The sequence below is a fragment of the Gymnogyps californianus genome, chromosome 17, assembly GCF_018139145.2.
Source record: "Gymnogyps californianus isolate 813 chromosome 17, ASM1813914v2, whole genome shotgun sequence".
Taxonomy (NCBI): Eukaryota; Metazoa; Chordata; class Aves; order Accipitriformes; family Cathartidae; genus Gymnogyps; species Gymnogyps californianus.
This window is the reverse complement of record NC_059487.1, coordinates 15,749,035-15,768,090: the sequence shown is the minus strand read 5'-3', so window position 1 is coordinate 15,768,090 and position 19,056 is coordinate 15,749,035. Positions and strand designations below refer to the sequence as shown.

Genomic DNA, 19,056 nt, shown 5'->3' with positions numbered 1-19,056 from the left:
ATTCCTGCGGTGCTCTGTCGCTGCTGGAGACGCTTTCCCGGTCGCTGACTTCAGTCGTCTTTCAGGCGGTGCTGCTGCCTGGGCCGTAGCAGCTCCATCGGGATCTGCTCAGCTGCGGCTGGTGCAGGGGGCGAAGCGGGGCCCACCTGTGGCAGGGGCTGGGCAGGTTATAAAAGGCAGGGCTCCCCACTCCCTGCTCCTACCTGGGCTGGGCTGTGTATGGGGTGCAGCAGTGCTCAGGCCTCCCTGATGAGGAGCCACCCGGGGCCCAGCTCAGTGAGGCTCTCGGGGCGGGGAATCCCTGAGGGATGCTGTGCCAGGCTGAGGGGGAGCCGGCCTGGCTCGGCTGCCGGTGCCCCACCACAACCGTTTGGGACACACGTGTCCCTGCTGTCTCAGGCAGCCCTGAAACAGCACCGCGGGGGGGGGGGCGGAGACCACGGGAGCTGCGGCAGGAGCGACGGAGCTCCCCCGCCGCGCTCCGTTACCGGCCCGTCAGGGCGGCGGCCTGCGGCTCCTGAGGGGACGGACTACCGCCCCCACAATGCCCCGCGGCGGGGGCAGGGCGGGCGCGGGGCACGCTGGGAGCTGTAGTCCCGCCACTCGGCCGTGCGCCGGGAAGAGGCGGGCGGGAGCCTGGAGGACTACGTGTCCCGTCGTGCCCCGCGCGCCGCCCGCCCGGACTGCGGTACCGGGGGCTGTGGTGGGCACCGGGCCGCCGCTGCCGCCAGCCCCCGCCCCCGTCCCCCGTCCGGCCCCGGGGAGCGGCGCGATGGGCGGGGAGGAGGAGATCGTGCGTATCGCCAGGCGGCTGGACAAGATGGTGGCCAAAAAGAGCGCGGTGAGTGGCGGCAGCCCGGTTGGGGTGAGGGGGGCCTTCCCCCTTCCCCGGTTTCTGGTCTGGCGGACGGGGCCTCCCTCTCCGCGGGGCCCCCCGTCCTCGCTACCGTGCTGTAGGACCCCCCCACTTCTCCCTCAGTGCCCGTTGTGAGGGGGCCTCCCCCAGCCCCATTTTGGGGGCCTCGCTCTCTATGCAGTCGTTATCGTGGTGGAGCAGAAGCCTTCCCCCCCCTCCTCCGCCCCCGCATCAAGGTGGGGTTCCCTCCCCCAGACCTGGTTGCAGTGGGGTGGTCGCCCTCTCCGTGGCCCCCCATCCGTTGCGGTGGTGCGGGATCCACCCTGTTCCATCCCACTGCCCGTTACTGGGGGGGGGGGGGGGTGTGGCGGCTCCATGTTCCCCCCTATGGTGCTGTGGGAGCTCCTCCTCCCCACACTGTGCCCCCTACCCCAGGCCTCATGCACCCCCTGCCCCAGAGCTCAGCACCCTGGGGCTCACCCTGTGCTGCCTGCTGGGGTGTTCCCTTCCTGGGGAGCATCCTCGGCCCTCCTCCCCTGTCCTGTTGCGAGGGGGTATCCTCACGCATCCCGCCCCCCAGCACTGGCCTGGGGTTCTGTTGTGCCCTCAGGGAAGACCCCAGTGCTTCTGTATTTGCCTCCTGCATCCCCATCCCATGCAAGCACCACTTCTGCTCACTCTCATGTGGCCTTTGGAGCGTGGAGGGCTGGCCTTACTGCTGTCTGCACACTGGGGGTCTCGCAGGGTGTTTTGTAACCAGTGTGACTGTTAGCAAGTATTTCCCTGCCTAATGGGATATGTCAGTTGGGGCTTGTACGAGTACAAACAGTGTCACGCAAGTGCTAAGGCAGTAAGCTGGGTGACCAGGGTTTGTGACGGAGGTAGGCTGTACATCTGTGTTTGGGGTGGGGGAGAGGGCTTTTGGGGCCGGGGAGGGCTGTGGGGAGTGGGAGGCGATGGGCGAGGAGGGGAAGGGGTTAGGGAAATGTGGGATTTGGGTGATGGGATGCTGGGTGCAGTTGTCACGTGAACTTTTGGATGCTGGACCGGCTCTGCCAGCCGTGGACTGGGATGAGCGCTGGCACTTGAGTAGCTGTTGTAACAACCCAGGAGACTATGTTTGGGCTAAACTGCAGCCTGTGATGTCTGTTCCCGTTGATGGCAGGTTTTCAATGCCATTGTTGAAATAGGAAAGGAGCGACTTTGCAGAATTTGCTTCCAAGCTTCATTGAGAAAGAGGCAGCTTCTTAAACGAGTGGTATGCAATGTTTCCTCTCGGTTGGCATTTTATATGGTACTGAACTGTAGTGCGTTTACTGTATATTGGCTAATTTGCGAACTCTTCCTGCAGGATGGTTGCCTGGAGTACCGGTTTGTTGCTCTAGTTTTTGCATGGATCCCCATTTGCTGCCACTGTGCCAAGTGGCTCCATTTCTGATAACGGAGACAGGAATCGCCCGGTCATTTTGTATGTTAAGGGCTGGATTTAATGGCGTCCGTTTGGCTGTTGGAGGAACGGAAAGGTGTGAAACTGCCTGAGTGGGAAGCCGCTCGTTCTGGGTACGGTAACGTGTGGTTTATGCTGGTGTGAGTTGCTTGTGTGCACGCTGAAAGCTTTGACTCTGCTTTGATTTGGCTTTCTCAGCATCTGTTCTGTAGGGTGGCACTGGCAGCTGGATTGCTTCCTGCAATGAATCGGAAACGGCCCTTCTGCATAGGGAGGACGGGGTCTATCAGTGCAGGCTGCTTCGCTTCTCTACAATCGTAGGCTCTGTAGGTCTTGTGCTGCAAATGGGCTTGGAGTGGTTGGTGTTTTAAATGAGCTGTTAAATGTGAACAGTAGAAGGCCTTGTTTGATAGAAGGGGGATGGGAGGAAAGAGCCAGCTGAATGGAGACGGGCATACTCCAGGCTGTGATCTGCTGAGTGCTGCTGAAGGGAGACTTGGCTAGTGCTTCTGTCCCTGCCATTTCTCTGGGTGACTACCAATTTTAGGTATCTACAGATTGCCTAGTCAGATTTTTTTTTTTTTCTGGATCTGGGTTCTGGGAGGCGGAGCTGATGGAAGGAAACTTCATATAATGAGTTTCAAGTGACCAGCTCTTCAGTGTCACTGCTTGATGGCTTTGCTCCTTGTATCAGCTCTTGTCCTGAGCAGAGTGGGGTACCACCATGAAAGCTAGGAAGCAGCTACATTAAGTTTCATGCTGTAGAAAGAGGATACTTTTAACTCTGTCTCTGGGCAATGATTCTGAGCTTTAGGTGGGTAACTGAAGTTCTTGCAACTCTGCTAAACTGTTCTTGTGAGCTAATAACATCATAAATCAGGGCCCCCAAAATAGTGAGTCTGATGGTAGGAGTACTCCTGGAAGCTAAGTGGTGTGCTGAAGGGACAGTTGTGATTCAGAGTGTATTTTTCAGGTGTTAAAAATGCTAAGCTTGCCAGGTAAGGATAATAAGCTAATGCTGCAGTTGTACCATACACTAGCAAAGATCTGTAGCGCTCCAGTGCTTTTCTGTGTTGCCCATTCCAGTATCTCAGATGCCTCCAGATTGTAGGATTTACTGTCTGTCCGGAACAGCAATCCCAGCAGTAATCTTTCTGATGTTTTAGGGAAGGCTTGTTGGTGTTTTTCCCTTTGAATTCAACTTTCTGAATTTATTCCCAAGCTGTTGCATTTCTTTACTAAAAGCTGAGGCGCTCATTCTGTTTCTCTCTTCCTCTCCAGGATGGTGCAATGGATTTACTGAAAGAACTGAAAAGTATGCCTATGACTTTGGACTTACTGCAGGTGAGTTGCACAGTTAGGGTAAAAAGCTGAAGTCTGCATCTGGATGAGTCCAAAATGTTGTCTAAATAAACTTAATAGATTTCCTCTCACTTCTTGCCTCCCTCAAAGCATCAAAATAAACATTAAATCCAGAAAATGGTACTGAACCTGGGTTTTGGACTGGCAATTAAATAGCTCTGGGCCACCATGTGCTGCCTGAAACTTGTGCACAGCTGATGAGGCAAATGTGGGCAACTGCTCAAATCCTTTCTTAGGTTTCAAAAAGAGGAAAGACCAGATTAAAGAAGCAAATGCTAAGGGCAGCCATGGGAGAAGTTCAAGTCTTTTGTAATGGTGATATTCAGGACACTGGAGAGGTGTGAACAGAATTACAATTCAGAGATTAAGATAGGCATCTTGGATTTTTTTCGCTCTAAGCTTGAATGTCACTTATAGGTGTGTAGAGAAGGTATTTGTGGGTGATTGGATGTCTAGCTTCTGATCCGTTTAAGTAAGCTGGAGAGTGCCATCTTGCTCTTCCAAAGTTGTAAGGAGATAATCATTCTGCAAGTCCTTGGATACTTCATATCTTGGTCATTGCTTTGACTTCGTCATGGTTATTTCTGATTGCAGTTAGTAACAAATAACGAATCTGTTCTTGAATGATTCATTTGAATGTTCATTTGCAGTCCACCCGCATTGGGATGTCAGTGAATGCACTGAGAAAGCAGAGCACAGATGAAGAAGTGATATCGCTTGCCAAATCCCTCATCAAATCTTGGAAAAAACTTTTAGGTAAGAAAATCAGCTTGTTCCTGTCAGATTCAACTTGTGAAGGAGCTGGCTTCAGTGGGAGACTGGGTTTCTCAGGAGAGTTTATCTGTTGATCTGAATAGAATATTCTAGCAAATCAGCCTTTACAATTGCAGCCTCTGTCTTTCAAGTTTTGTCTCCTACCATGCATTCCTCTAGATTTAGCTCCTGTTTACCTAGCTCATCATTGAAAGAGGATTGAAAGCTTCAGGTCTATTCTTAAGGTGTACCTGTCTGTATAATAATTAGCAGCATTATTTCTAGGAACAATATCTGCACTCTGAACCCTCCGCCCCCACCTGTGTGCTGCGTGGCATTCATACAGCGTGTGCTGTCAACCTTGTGCAACGGCTCGGAAAGAGAAATGCTGGAATGCATTTTGGGTGATGAGTTGGAGAAGGACCTTAGTTTAATACGGTGTAGACAAATTCACAGGGACTGTTTCCTGCTGGGGAGGTTTTCATGGTGATGGATGCTGATAAGCAGAAGCTTGTAATTCTGTCTGAGAAACCTTAATGCTGACATAGCACAAACTAATGTCAAAATTACAGATGGAGGGATTACAAATATGGTCTTAGTGGTTACCTTTGTGATAAAAGAATGAGGCATCTGCAGTGCTGAGATTGGAAGGGCAGCTCTACCTGTGTCCTGCTAGCAAGACCGCGTGTCTCCCACTCCATACTAGTGGCAAAGTACCCCAATGTGAAATTCAAACACTCCTTACTTTTTAAACTGATCTCTTGGGCAGCTGTGTGTAACAAAGAACAAGAGTGACGTGGTGTTTGAGGCTAAGTGAAATGTGCGGTTGGCTCTAGTCTGCACCCCAGGGCTCCCCATTTCTTGATAGGCTAAATGAGTGTTGGAAGCACTGTTTTCCTGTCCTGGCTGAGACTGGCACTTCCACGTTAGGGTTGATGTGTATTGGCTAGGCTGAGACAGTTTACCTCTGGGTCAAACTTGTTCTACAGTGTAATGAAAGTCCTCTCCCAGGTTATGCTATTGGCTTTCAGCAGCACTTGGGAAACACTAGAAGTTGTATTCCCAGAAGGACTAGCCTGTACTGGCCCTTCAGGTGGTGTTGGCTGGAAATGCTGCTTTTAGTGGTCCCTTAGAGAACTTGATCAGATCTGTACTCAGCAGCCAGAGTGTCTCTGAAAGAAACTTTTGTGATGAGGCATGTCTTGTGAGGAAGCTTATCTCCTAGGCAGGGAAGGTGACTGCTCTTTAGTTTGGTGAGGAAAGCTTTTGTTTGAATTAGCCTCTACTTAGAGGCAAGCAAAAAGTCTGTTAGAAAGCATGGAAGGCCATCAAGGCGTTCTTTCTCCTGATTCTTTTTGGAGAATAATAACTTGCCTTAGGCCAACACTGTGTAGTGTTAAGACATTGATTAGTGTATGCAGGGTTATAGCATAAAGACCAGTTCTGAACCCTTTAGCATCCATTTCTCTTCTTTTGAATATAGATGCTTCTGAGGAGAAAAGTGAGGAGAAAAAGAAAAGCCTGTCCTTGCCAACATCTTCCTCGAAGGAGACTGGTAACTCCAGAGACCAAAGGTAATGCTTCCCTTTAACTGAAGATGATACTGTTACAGAATTTGAATTTTCTTAAGGCACCTTACATTAATTTTTATTTTTAAGTGTCCGAGTTGTGAATTTTGCATAGTCAAATTCCTGGTTGGAAACACCAGAAGTGTAGACTTCTTCAGAGATGATCTGTGTGGTGTTTTTAGTAAACTGTAATGCAGAAATATACATCTACAAAATACAATGGCTTTAGTGAGTTTTTTTTATTTTATTCACATCTTATTTCATGTTTTTCTACTCTTGGTTATGTGTTGATTTTTCTATTAGTAAAACATTCCTCTGTTCTTGTGTTGCATTTTTATATATTTTTGCTTATTTCTAACTTTGAACTCCTTAGAATGAAGATTATTTTTGGCCTTTGCAATCTCAAGTGATGGATGGGATTGAGTGATACATCGCTGTAGTAAAACTTCCATTTCTTTGTCCTTGACAAGTCCCAGGAGAAGTCCTCTTTTCATTCTGGACTGATGTCCACGTGTCTGGCAGGTCGTCTGCATGCTTGCTGCTTGCCATGCCTTGAATGTTGCATCCTGTTTCCACTGTCTGCGACTGCACTTGCCAAGCTGTTGAGTGGAGGCAGTGATCAAAGGGGAGCGGGCAAATGTGATTTAAAGCTTTGTTCAAAGGCGAGAGACTTCTCTCAGCCTCAGATCCCAGGAGGGTGTGAGCTTCATAGGTTTGACCCTTAGGCGGTTTAGCCAATTTCCCAAGTTTGGCAGAAGATTTAGAGTATAAAGGCTATAGTGCTGCTGGTTTGCAGGCTCTTCTATGTTTGCAGCCTGTCTTTGTTGGTCACTTTCTTGTCACTCTACCCTTTGCTTTTCCTTGTCCTTTTTTGCTCAGATCTCTCAAGGCTTGACGCTTTGGTGTGAGCCTTTGCAGCTCTGCACAGAGCTGCTGATGGAGAAGGCTACTGATGCTGAGCTAAGTAACTTTGACTTGCACCTTTGGTTATCTCACTTCCATAAAACGTGAAAAAGGATTTGCTAAGTATTGCCATGAAAGTACTAGGGAGACTTCACAGCCAGAATTGAGTCTTGTAGTGATGTAGTGCAACACAGGAGCTCGGGCTGTCTACATCTGTGCGTATGACACATCCAGTGGCAGTCTTGTGTGTCAGTGGTACGGGGGTAAAAGCAGTAGGATGGAGTCTCCCAGATGTTGTTTCCTTTTGTCCCGTTGAGAGGAGATGAGGGTTGGAGGCCAAAGAGCAGTCAGTGATAGTGGAGAAGGGTTTGCTGTGTAAGCTGAGAGAGTTGGTCTGAGCAGTATCACCAGCCTTGTGAGGCAAATACCTTCTCTTCATGATCCTTGTACTCTAAAGTGCAGACTGGTACTGCCTTCCCCAGGGTGCAGACACAGGAAGGATCTGTTGTAGGGCTGAAGAGGGTAGGAACTGAGTCAGTTATGGGTAAGAACCTTTGTGCATGCCCTTACTGGTAAAGGGAGGCAGATTTCCCTCCAGGGTAAGGGCAGAAGCCTGTGTGGAAGTACTTGTTGGCTGTTCCTGATGGGGAAAGGAGAAAGCAAGTATTACTGACTTGGCTGCTACTGCTCAAGCCAGGAAGTAGTATTGCAGTTCAAAGAAAAAGGGAAGCTTCTGATTTAACCTTTGGAAAATTAACCTTGTGGAATGCGGAGCCTGGAGGGAAGGAAGTGTGAGACATTCCCTGGGCACAGTGGCAGTAGACACTTCATGAGCAAAACGAGCTGGGCCTGCTAGGACATCTGGTTTGAAGGCTGAGGCTTGCAGTAACTTCACTCGGAACAGGATCCTGGCTGTAGGTAGAGGCAAAACCCCACTGTCTCCTTGTTTTGTCAGACAGTTATCGTGGGGTATGTGGCATGGAGCTTTCTGGTTTGTGCTGCTAATGCTCCCCTGTGCCTTGATGTGCTGCAGATACTGCAGGTTTCTTTTCTCCTTGATGCTTTCTACATGTGTTCAGCCTCCATCTTCTGAATGGCAAAGCATGCCCTGGTTGTGAAGGATAAACAGAAGCAAATGGATTAGCGTAGCATAGACCAGCAGAAGTGGCTAGCTCCTGGTGCCAGTCTGTTGAGCCAGGCTCTCTTTACAGAGACAGGAATGCTTATCCTCCAGTGCTGCAAAATAAACTACTAATCTGCCTTCACAAAAAAAAAATTATTAGCAGCGAAGAGTCTTTGTTCTTTGAAGCACAGGCTGTGATGAAGGGAATCTGACTAGTTGCTCAGTGTGTGATAGCTGGTTCAGATGAGGCTGCTATCAAGACACCAAAGAGATCGGCTTGTATTCAGATATTTCAGCCACTTAGTCTGATCGATTTTTGGCTAGGCCTTCCTCTTCTGTCAGGGAGAAATACTTGAATAGCTCTTGGCCTGAAGCTTGTCTTGCTTTCTGGAACACAGATGTAGAAATCCCTCTGTAGTGACTAGAGAGCTAGCACTGTGAGACCTGAAGGCTCGGAGCCAGCCAGCGTGGAGCTGGCACCTGTGAAGTTATATGCTGCATTACTGTAATCCAAAGCATATTCTGTTGTACTGTAGGATTTTAGACCATTAGTGTAGTACATTTTAATGGGCTAGGTCTAATGTTTCTCTGTCTCTGGCAGCATGAGCTTTTTCTTTTCCAGGATTCTCTAAACTGCCTTTATTAGGAGGTTTTGGATCTGTGGCCTGAATTCGGCTCTTCCGTGGGATTTTCTTCCAGTGCAGCCCTGAGTTCTGCTTGCAGTCCCTGACTGTTGCTTTGCCACCATTTTGTTCCAGCATAGCCTTTTTAATGTATAAACTTGTGTTGCCTGGATAGATTTACATGCTCTTTCTCCTGTTTAACAGGAACAGTGTGAACCACAAAGATTTCCTGAAATAAGTCTTCTAGGTGTGTTTGAGCTCTATTTCCCAACTATTCTAATTATAAACTAACTTGTAAAGCTTAATAAATAACTTTCTGTACAGTCTTTGGAGTGGCTGAGAAGTCTGTTTCATCTAATTTGTGAGTGATCAGTTGTCATCTCAGGGCATGTATGACATATATGTGTATGTAGGGGAATATGTCTTTACTCATCAGCTAACAGAAGTGGGATAACCGTGCATCTTGTCTAGCTTTTTTCCCACCTCCAGGGAATGAACATCTAAATATTTAAGTCAATAGCATTTGCAGATAGAACCTTCCTGAAAATCAAGTATTACCTGTGCAAATACTAGTTTAAAGACCTGGCTTTAAGTGTTGAATGTGGTAAAGGTCAGTGCTGAGAGTTCACACACAGTATTTTGCTCTGGGAGACCTTAGTGTCACTGTTGCTTGCAAAATGAGACAAAAGTTAAAGCTAAAAGAGCTCTTGGGAAAGCTTCTCCTGCCACCCCTTCCCAGGACAGCACAACCTCTGCCCAAGCTGTCCCTGACAGGCCTTTCTCTAAGCTCTTCTTTGACAACCCTAAAAAACCTCAGGGTTTCCACATTTCCACAGCTGCCCTTGGCAGTATCTTCTAATTCATAACTCACCTTTACAATTTGAAACTTGCTCTCAATCAAAACCTGCCTTGCGAAGACCATTTCTTCATGCTTTTGTCTTCAGCAAGTATGAAGGATTTCTCCTACCATCTGCCTTTGTAACAAGTTTTCCAGCATTTCAGGACTTGTCTCCTCTAAGTCTTCCCTGCTGCAAACCACTCCAATTCCTTCAGTCTTTCCTCTTATTGTAGGTATGTTTTCTAGGCTTTTTGCCTTTGTCCTTTGGGAAGTCTCATTTTTCCAAACTGTTCTATGCAATGTGATCAGCTGTGATTTTTAGATGAGTTATTCCAGAACTGTGTATGCTTTGCTATATACACCCCCACGTGCACTGCCTGTGATCTGTGCATAGCTTCTTAAGCACAAAAGTACCTGATGGCCATTTGTACGCCCCAGATGGGAGAAGATCATCATCTAATTGATTATTTGCAAGCTAAGTTGTTTCTTCTTTTTGTAATATGGGCAGTGCAAATCCTATTGAATGTTTTGAGCTGTTTGGACACAAATCTATTCCTTCATAGCCTCCTGCAGTGCTGACCAGTAAAACTAGCTGGTAAAAAGTCTTTTTATTCAGCTACTAGTCAAAGAGAAACACACGCAATATAATCTCCCTTGTAGAGTGCATCTATTTCATCTGAGTAAGAATTTAATCTTCTGCTATGGCTTGAGCTGAACAACTTGCTGAAGGTGCACTGGTGGATGCTTCTTAAAAGGGCCTGGCGAGGTTTTGAACTGTGGAAATCCAGTAGCCCTAATGATGATCTACAGGCTTTGAGGCACTGCAGAGCCAGGCTGGATTTGAACTTAGCAGCAGCAGGGTCTCCCAGGATAAGTCCCTGAAGATGTCTGGCTCAGTTTGTGCGGCAGCAGATTCAGAAGGTTTCCAGCTTAGCTCTGTTTTGCTGTGGGCTGACTAATCCCTTCCAGGACAGTGCAGTGGAAGTGCCTGTTCATAACCGATTTATTTTTGATGGCAAAGAACTGGCAGTAGTGACCCAGCTTAACAGCAATTGTCAAGCCACTTGGATCTTCAAGGAGATGTTGCCAGTATGGCACAGGTGAAATATCAGGGTTTCTCTTTTTTTTTTTCCTTTGTCTCTTACTGCATTAATGTTACCAGGCATTGGCCATAAATACAGTGCATTTTATGGCTCAAACACCAAAGTCAGAGCAATCTCTGCTGAAAAAATTGCTGTTCTGCTGCCTAGATTTAAGGGGGAGGAAAAAGCTCTATAAAATCATCTGGGAATCATAATAGCCCAAATCTTTTACCAGCAGTATTTGCAGGGCTAACTAACTCTATGTGCAGATGTTAGGCTTTACGGGCAAGACGTCTCAACACTGTGGGTGTACATCCAGCTGAACTGCTCAGTGAAGTTACTTCTCCGGCGTGCAAACCTCTCACGCAGGGGCTCGTGTAGGCTTCTCTGATTTCTGCCCCAGAAGGCAGCGTGCTGCACTCCTTGTGAGCTACAGAGAGCTAGAGTGCTTTTTTGTTTAGCTGTTCTCTTTCCTGCTGCTGACATCTTGGCAGTAAAGGATGAGAGATGAGGAACCAGCTGGGATTAACCTTAGTGGTGGCTTCTGCTCCCGTTCTGCTGAGAGCAGTTATGGACTCGGTGTCCTGCAAAGTAAGAGAGGAATAAAGTACTGTGCATCTGTGTGCTATGCTACCAGACCGAGAGAGTGCTGATGGTCTCAGGAAGTCCTGAGTGTGTTTGAGTTACTGATGGTGTCCAACGGCTTTGTCATATTTTCACTTGATGCCCAGTGGTGCAGCAGTTGTGCTATGTGTTGAATAATAGAAGTTGGTTGGCAGGCCTGCTTCATGGATTAAACCCTCCATTTACAGCCAGCGGAGTCCCCGGGAGAGCTTGTATCTGGGCTGATGGTGTTGGTTGCTGTATTGCGCTCTATGCTGATTCGGGGCAAGTGTCTTTGCACTGTTTTCCTCTGACTGGTTTTGTATTATGATTAACAGGATGCTTGGCCACATACCTGCTGATCCCTTCTCTGCTCTCAGTGACCCGAACTGAGACATTCTGACAGGTGAAGTTTCTCTTTTAGCTCCAACAAAAGGCAGGAGCCTCCGAAGACTCCGACCACCCCCAAAATCACCACCTTCCCTCCGGCGCCCGTCACCTGCGATGCTGTCCGCAACAAATGCAGAGAAATGCTGACAACAGCTCTACAGGCTGATGGTAAGTGCTGGGGGAAATCCTGCATTGCCTAAAGGGCTTTGCAGCTCCTGGTGCATTCTGACAGAGACCTCTGCATGTAGGTCAGTGCCAGCTCCTCTTGGATATGCTCTTCTGGAGCAGCCTTGTCAAAGGATTATTGCCGCCAGTTCAGTCTAGCCACTGGTCACCCCTTTGACAAACTGGCTGGCACTGCAGCATTTTTAGACACTTGCACGTGGACCTGGCTGGAGCCAGAGGCGCGACAATGTGTCAGGCGATGGCTGTTAAGAACATGGGGTTACGTGGGGTCTTCTGCTCTGCAGCCTGAGGTGGTCTGCCCAGAAGTTTAATCTTCAGGTGTGCAGGTATTTGCTTCCCTTTCTAGGTCTCAGTCTTGTCTGGTTGCTGTAAAGCGAAGTTGTCATCTCTGCTTACCCTTGGGGCACAAAATGAAGCTGTAACTCAATACATGGAGTTTGTCGGTAATGGTGCCTACGCCAGTCACCATCTGCTCTTAGACTCCCCTGCCTTTGCAGACTGGAGCCCCTTAAATACCGCAGCCCTCTGTGGATCTGGGGTGGGGTAGGTCTCTCTTGCACTCAGACTGTGCCATCTGAAATGAGAGGCACCTGCAGGTGCTCAGCATCTCTGAAAGGCAGTTTTTAAACACCTCAAGCTGAACACATGCTTGTGTCCAAATTGCAGATCCCTTTGGAAAATTGGGGTCTAAGCACTGCAGAGTTTTATTAATTTGGAGCCAAGGAATGTAGACGGCAGATGGAGAAGTTCACAAAGTCTTTCTGCGCATATGTTTATGTATATGGTGCATTAAATACTTTGTATAACTCTTAGAAAAACCCTTTCCATATGAATTCTGGGAAAGAGTCCCCCTGAGTCTTTCGCTAAGCTCAGCCTTGTTCTGCCCTATCTTCCCTGCTTTATGGCGTTGGTTACCATACCCGGTGTCCAAACTCATAGCAGTTATTGCACTTTATATGATGCTGTTTAATTGGCATGTGAAAGAGGGGAAGGGCAGACAGAGTTGTGAAGTGAGAAGAGAAATGAAGGCTTGATTCCAATGCTGCATGCTTTCGGGCCCTGCCAGATTGTTGGTCTGAGTAGAGCTACTTCTCATTGACACCAATATCTGGTGAGACTCAGTTCCTGCCTATATATGTTTGATGCCAACTATACCAAGAATATGTTGGAAAACTGTGTGTTCTGGGGCCAAGGTCCTTGTTAGCTTTGTCTAGTGCAGTCCATCTCCTAGAGAGGCAGAGGGTATAGACTGGCTGGATTGGTCTATTTTATCACTGCCCCTTTCAAAAGGGTTAAAGGGTAGCTAGAGCAAAGGCCAAGATGCCATTTGATGGAAGGAGCATGTAAATCAAAATAGCAAACTATCTAGATTTGTATCTCAGAAATACTGAGCCTGGGGGCTCCTTGCCTGGCTGGAAGTCATTGACCTCGTGTTTCTCTTGTCTTACAGACGACTATATTGCCATTGGTGCCGACTGTGAGCACATAGCAGCCCAGATTGAAGAATATATCCTTACTGTACGGGGCTTCCTCAAGGGCCTGCATGCCTCCAGGCCATGAAATTAATGTGCTTGGAGGAAAAATGGGACAGTCTTTCTTTGCATAAATGTTCTGCTGCAACTCTGCTTGTCAGGGTTCTGGGTCTGGTTCCAGCTCTGCTCGGCCGAGTCCTGGCTCACTAAGGAACCACCAGTGTGGTGTTGGGAGCTCAGGGCAGACCCCTTACTGGTGTGATGGACACCGTTATTTCCTTCCTGTTCGCACCCTAATGGACTGTAATCCCCAGTTTGTCCTCCCCATCAACATGCTATTTCCTGCTCTCAGCTCTGCTTCCAAATACATGCAGCTTCCCTGTGCCTCCCTGTTGAGGGGAGTGTGCTGATACACACAAAAGCAATGGGAAGGACGGAGCAATGAGGATCAGGTTGCATGTCGATTGGAGATAAGCCAGGAGTTTGCTTGGTTTGGGGGATGTGGGGTAGGAGGTGCAGCTGGGCTCTCACTGGAAAGTTTTGTGGCTGCCTTGCTGAGAGAAAGAGCAGGTTGAAGAACCTGAGCGTAACTGAAAATAAAGATTATTTCCAGCACAGTGAAAAAGCCAGAACTGAAAGCCCCTGGACTCTGGGATTGTGTAAACCTGCTCTCAAATCCAGCATTAACCTCTCAGAGCAGACATTTCTGTTGGGTCCCAGCACCCTCATCTGTGTCCTGGCAGCGGGTAATACTCCCTGCTATTCACGAGTGGTGTAGAAAGTGCTTGGAGGCCTCTGGGTTGATTGCAGACTCCTTGACTGCCAAGTACGCATATACCAAGATGTCAAGAACACCGACATGAAATACAAAAACCGAGTGAGGAGCCGCATCTCGAATCTGAAGGACTCCAAAAATCCTGAGCTGAAAAAGAACGTGCTGTGTGGGGCGATTACCCCCGAGCAGATCGCAGTGATGACCTCAGAGGTGAGGGAGCCTGAGGAGCAGGGTTTGCTTCTTACAGGGGGCATGTCCTGTGGTTTAGCTTGAAGCAAGGGGCTGCTCTGCTGCCAGAGTTGCAGATTTCTCAGCAGCTGCTGCCAGAGTGCATGGGGAGCGAGCTAGAAATGGGGTTTGCAATGTGGAGAGGAGTCTGTTGGTACAGGATCATCACGGGGGCCTAGGTATGAACCAGAAACGCAGAATGAAAGGTTTTCTGTCTTAATAGTCATCTGTTAGGCTACCCTGTCCTGTTGACTCTTTGCACTGTAGTGGGTGCGGTGGTAAAACTGGACAGATGTGATTTTATTGCTTTTTTTGAAAGGAAATGGCCAGTAATGAGCTGAAAGAGATCAGGAAAGCCATGACGAAAGAGGCAATCCGGGAGCATCAGATGGCCAAGACAGGAGGGACGCAGACTGACCTCTTCACCTGTGGGAAATGCAAGAAGAAAAACTGCACCTACACCCAGGTTAGTCTTCCAGCTCCTACAGCCTCCACACCGTTGACCTCTGCACAGGACACGATCCGTCACTGTCACGAGCTCTTACTGCTCCGTGACAGGCCCTGCAGCACGGCACAAATTTTGCCACTGGTGGAGAGAATCTTTTTGTACACTCGAGGCTCTCTTAAAATGTGCTGCTTTTGCACAATGATTTTGCACACGTTTCCTTGGAGCTTGTGTAACTTTTTTGGCTCATTTGTACAAGAGCAGGGGTTGTGCAGCACCCAGGAAGCTTTCAAAAGTAGAGCAGTGCTGCTTGCTGCGCAGCTTATGAGAACTGCACATTGAAAGCAGGTGCTGGGAACATGGAGATTCAGACAAGAAAGGAGTGGGTAGTGTAGAGGAGAGAGACTGCAGAACCCGAGGCAGGCATGTTGATGGAATTAAAAGTGCAAATTAAGAATGTAGATAAGCTGCGGCTGGACAAATCCCAACTTACTTAAAATCAAACAACATGAAACAGGTGAAACATAAGGAATAAACGAAGCAGTGATGTGAGCAGGCAGAGGGGATTTTTCTGCTCAATGGACAGCTGCTGAAGCCTTGTGCATTACCAGTGCTTTTTAGTTCCCGTGTTCATGCCAGGCATCTGGAGATAAATGTGCCTTTGCTGTGAGTCAGTGTTTTAGAATGTGCAGATACCCAAAAATGCACCAGCAACCACGCGATTGCTACCGAGTGAGTGCGCACAAACTGCGTGTGCAAGTGCCGAGTGAAACTCCTTCATATGCTTGGACTTGACGTGCAAACGCAGACGAGAGCCAGGCAGCTGACCAGGGATTTTCCTTTGGCTCAGCAGCGGTCTTGCATCCCGCAGGCTGGCTCAGGCGAGAGGCCTCGCTCTGCGAGTGCGTCCCAGTAAGTCAGCTGGAAGCGCTGCCTGGGCTGTCTCGCTCGCCTCAGCAGCATGTGGGACTCTGTCTCCACCTGTAGTGGACTGGAGTCTGACTGCCTGCAATTCGGGCAGGAGACGACAGTGTCTTCTGAATAGAAATATCAGAAGGTTTTCTGTATTTTTATTAGTTTTCCAGTGAAATCACTATTTGGTGACTGAGATGTTGTAAGTTCCAAGTAGATGAACTGGCATTTATGAAAGCGTTAGAAGCCAGCCAGTAACGTTGGGTGAGAATTACAGAATTTAGCTATCCAGCGTGCTTGCAAAACATGCTTAATTTGCATCATGCGAATACTGTGACTCTTGCATATTGGGTAATTACACATGTGGATCACCATAATTACCCTTCGGCATAGTTCTGCTGTCTGACTTGCGCAGGGAGTGCCAATATTTTCGCTGTAGATCTGCCTTGTGGTATTCAAATGCCATGAAAATCTGATTTTTAGCGAAGTCTATGTTTCTGGCAAGAGCCAGTCAGAGGCAGCAGTCACATCTGGGTTTGATATCAGAGTTCCTTCGTGGCTCAAATACAAAACAGGCTGGAAATGTGCAGAACCTGGTAACCCAGAGCATGTTCCTGTGAGGCCAGGACATAGGACTGGTCTGTAAATGGGAATGGCTTGAGTGCTTTTTTTATGTGTCGCTGTGGAGCACGTGCTTGATGGGCTGAGGGTTTTGTCGTCTCACTGCTGGCTGCATCCCTTCCCAGGGCACGGTACGGGGAGGGACCGGCTGTGGGTATGTCCACCTCCGGAGCCACCCGCAAGGAATGGGCAGCAAAGGGGGTGAGGAGGGAAATCTGCTGCCCCAAAACGCGTCACTCTGGGTAGTACCAGGCTAGAGAGGGGCCGTGAGATGTGTGCGGAGGTGTGTATCTGCGTGTAAAACAATAACCAGACTCACTTTACAGGGAAGCTCCTTTTGCCCTCCCAAGCCTCGGTCTCTCGTTGATTCCTGACTGTGTGACCCCAGCATGAATCCCCGGTGGCCGGCGGGACAGGGTGCTCCCCGTGACCCCCCCCACGGGGCCCTGTGCGATGCTCGGCTCTCATTTCCCTCGTGTCCTCCCGCAGGTGCAGACCCGCAGCTCCGATGAGCCCATGACCACCTTCGTCGTGTGCAACGAGTGTGGGAATCGCTGGAAGGTAGCACACCAAGGATATTACTGGCACTGAGGGGTGTTAGGGTGGCTGCACCCACGATGCTGCAGACGCTTAGCTGCTGCCCTCAGAGGTGCTTGCCAAACGCTGACTGGCTCTAGCAAGTGATCTTTCCTCCCAGCACAGAGGCAAGAGCTCCTGGGTTCATCCCATCTCTGCAGACCAGCTGGGGTCAAGTCTCACTCTCGCATTCCCTGCCTCCCTCCTCACATCCCCTCTTCTGCCATGACCAGCTTCACAGTGCTTTCCATGCTCCCTCTGCCCCCCTGAGAGATGGTGGTGATGACATTCAGGATTTTAAAACTGCTCTTTTATACTGCGCACAGAGCTCGGGGGTGAGCAGAAATCTCCCGGTCAATGGCGAGCAGAAATGGCGCCACTACCAAGTGCCAAAGAGCCACAGCCAAGAGATTCAAACGGGAGCTCTGTTTGGCCCCTACTCCGGGGCCGAGCCCTGCCTCTGCAGAATCCCCCAGCCCTTGCCAGCTTCAGAAACAAGACCATCACCTGGATCCCTATCTTCTTCTAGGCAGCACGCGCATGACCCGCAAACTCCCCTTGGCAGTGAGGTTTTTCTAATCGGGGTTTAAACTCCCTTCTCTTGCAGTTCTGCTGATATGTGCCATGGCCCGAGAGCGGCAGCCAAACGCAGATCAGAGCGCAACCTCCATACGCCAGCTCCCACGGCAATTGTGTATTGTGTCCCAAGTGAGTTTGCATTGTCACGCGCTGAGAGAGCGGCTGCGGGGAGGCCTGCCTCTCCGCTTGGGCCTCAGTGGAGAGCCGCGGCTGCGGGCTGACAGGTTGGCAGGAGAGCTCACTAAACACACTTAGTCGTTATTTTTCTCATCTAAGCGAGTATGGTCACTTTTTCTTCAAAACTAATATTAAATGTTTTTGTCAGTTTCTGACTTTTATTTGAACTGTGTGTGTGCAGCACTTTGCTTTTTGCGGCGTGGGAGCTTGACAGACGGTCAGTGTCCAGAGGGATGAGGACTGAACAGTGCCTGGACCACCGGAAAGCGAGAAGCCACTTGTAGGTACACCCCCAGTGCGTGAAGGCTTGTTCCTAGTCAACTCATGAAATCTAAAACACTGGGCCAAGTCCTGGGGTGGCTGGGTGGGCAGTACTGGTCTTTCTCACCTGGCTGAGGAGACCTGTTGATGGAACACAGCTTTTGGGCACAGATCAGATGCTGCTTTCCATCTTGGCAGCATTCATTTGATTTTTTTTTTTTTTTTTGCAGTGATGCGTACCTTGTCACCTCAGCCCTTTAAATGCCAACAGCATAGGCTGCTGCAAAGATGAGAGTGTGCTGCCTGGGTTGTAACAGACTGAAAGCAGGGTGACACCAGTCACAAACAAAACCCCCTGTTGATTTGGGGGAGCAGGATGGGGAGGACGGTGTGCTAGGCCCAGGCGAGGTTAGCATCTCCTAGCACTCCGTCCCTCTGTGGAAGGAGACCCTTGTAGCCGAGAGCTCCCTCAGCCCCAAGCTGGGAGCAGGGAAGGTCAGGGCAGTTGCCAGGAGGCTCTGGCAGCCTCTTGCTATTCCTGCTCCCCAAGATGGCCTGCTCCCCGAGGCCATCATGCAGGGAACCTGGGAACAGTTAATCTTGATACAGGGAGAAGCCGTCAATAAAGGAGGCAGAGGGAATCCACTGGCCAGTGGGAGTGTTAAAAGGGAGTCCCAGGCGCTTTCCTGCTTGTGTATGCTCTGCTCTTAGCTTGACGGCTGAGAGGCAGCCTGAATTTTCAGAGGGACTTGCTGGAGGAGAGGCTCAGGAGGAGGGGGAAATGCTGCAAATAGAGGGAACTTTCCAGAGGCTTGGACCTGGAGGAGGTGGGGAGTACAGAGATCGGTGGGAGCTGTTAGCGCTTAGCTCTAGAAGTGGATGAGGTTTGAAGTGAGCTTGGAGCTAGCGCTTGGAAGGGGTGAGATGAAGAAAGGAGCTAGTAGCAAAGCAAGCCTCAGGTGCCACTTCTGTAAATATGACCCTGTGAGGGTCTTATCCCTGCAGGATCAGGCTCTTTCTGGGAGGTAACTAGAAACTGGTGGGGAAATTCTGTCTGTCTGCACAACAGCTTTCAACCCGAGACTTAAAATCCCTCTTCTCTCCTTTTCCTAGCCTTTAGCTGGGGTGACGCAGCATAGGGGGGACCCCAGTAAGGCCTCTGAGTTTGAGGCTGCTCAGGAGCAGTCCTGTGCACTGCTGCTCTTGTGCTGACAAGCAGTGCAGGAGCATTTGCAGTCACATCTCTTATGGCATCGCTCCCCTGTTCCAGAGTGAA

General features: G+C 49.3%; 1 protein-coding gene across 3 annotated transcripts; it reads left to right on the top strand.

The window, feature by feature from the left end:
• The first annotated feature begins 737 nt into the window (after positions 1–737).
• TCEA2 (transcription elongation factor A2) lies at positions 738–17,686 on the top strand. 3 transcript variants are annotated; one of them, XM_050907171.1, is made up of 11 exons: positions 781–841; positions 2,208–2,416; positions 3,585–3,647; positions 4,316–4,421; positions 5,902–5,992; positions 11,583–11,716; positions 13,185–13,241; positions 14,037–14,191; positions 14,529–14,675; positions 16,677–16,748; positions 17,371–17,686. In XM_050907171.1, the coding sequence occupies exons 3-11, from the start codon at positions 3,594–3,596 to the stop codon at positions 17,377–17,379; spliced, it is 825 nt and encodes a 274-aa protein (XP_050763128.1). In that variant the 5' UTR covers positions 781–841; positions 2,208–2,416; positions 3,585–3,593; the 3' UTR covers positions 17,380–17,686. The 3 variants fall into 3 exon arrangements, with proteins under 3 accessions (XP_050763126.1, XP_050763125.1, XP_050763128.1); XM_050907169.1 differs by lacking the exon at positions 2,208–2,416 and having other exon boundaries at positions 738–841; XM_050907168.1 differs by lacking the exons at positions 2,208–2,416; positions 17,371–17,686 and having other exon boundaries at positions 738–841; positions 16,677–17,364.
• The last annotated feature ends 1,370 nt before the right edge of the window (positions 17,687–19,056 follow it).

What these genes read in the sequence shown, in the direction of transcription:
- TCEA2 (XM_050907168.1), top strand. Translation starts at nt 773, where the DNA reads ATGGGCGGGGAGGAGGAGATCGTGCGTATCGCCAGGCGGCTGGACAAG. An exon ending in ATCTTGGAAAAAACTTTTAG is followed by an intron (nt 4,422 to 5,901) that starts GTAAGAAAATCA and finishes TTTTGAATATAG; the next exon opens with ATGCTTCTGAGGAGAAAAGT. An exon ending in AAAACTGCACCTACACCCAG is followed by an intron (nt 14,676 to 16,676) that starts GTTAGTCTTCCA and finishes GTCCTCCCGCAG; the next exon opens with GTGCAGACCCGCAGCTCCGA.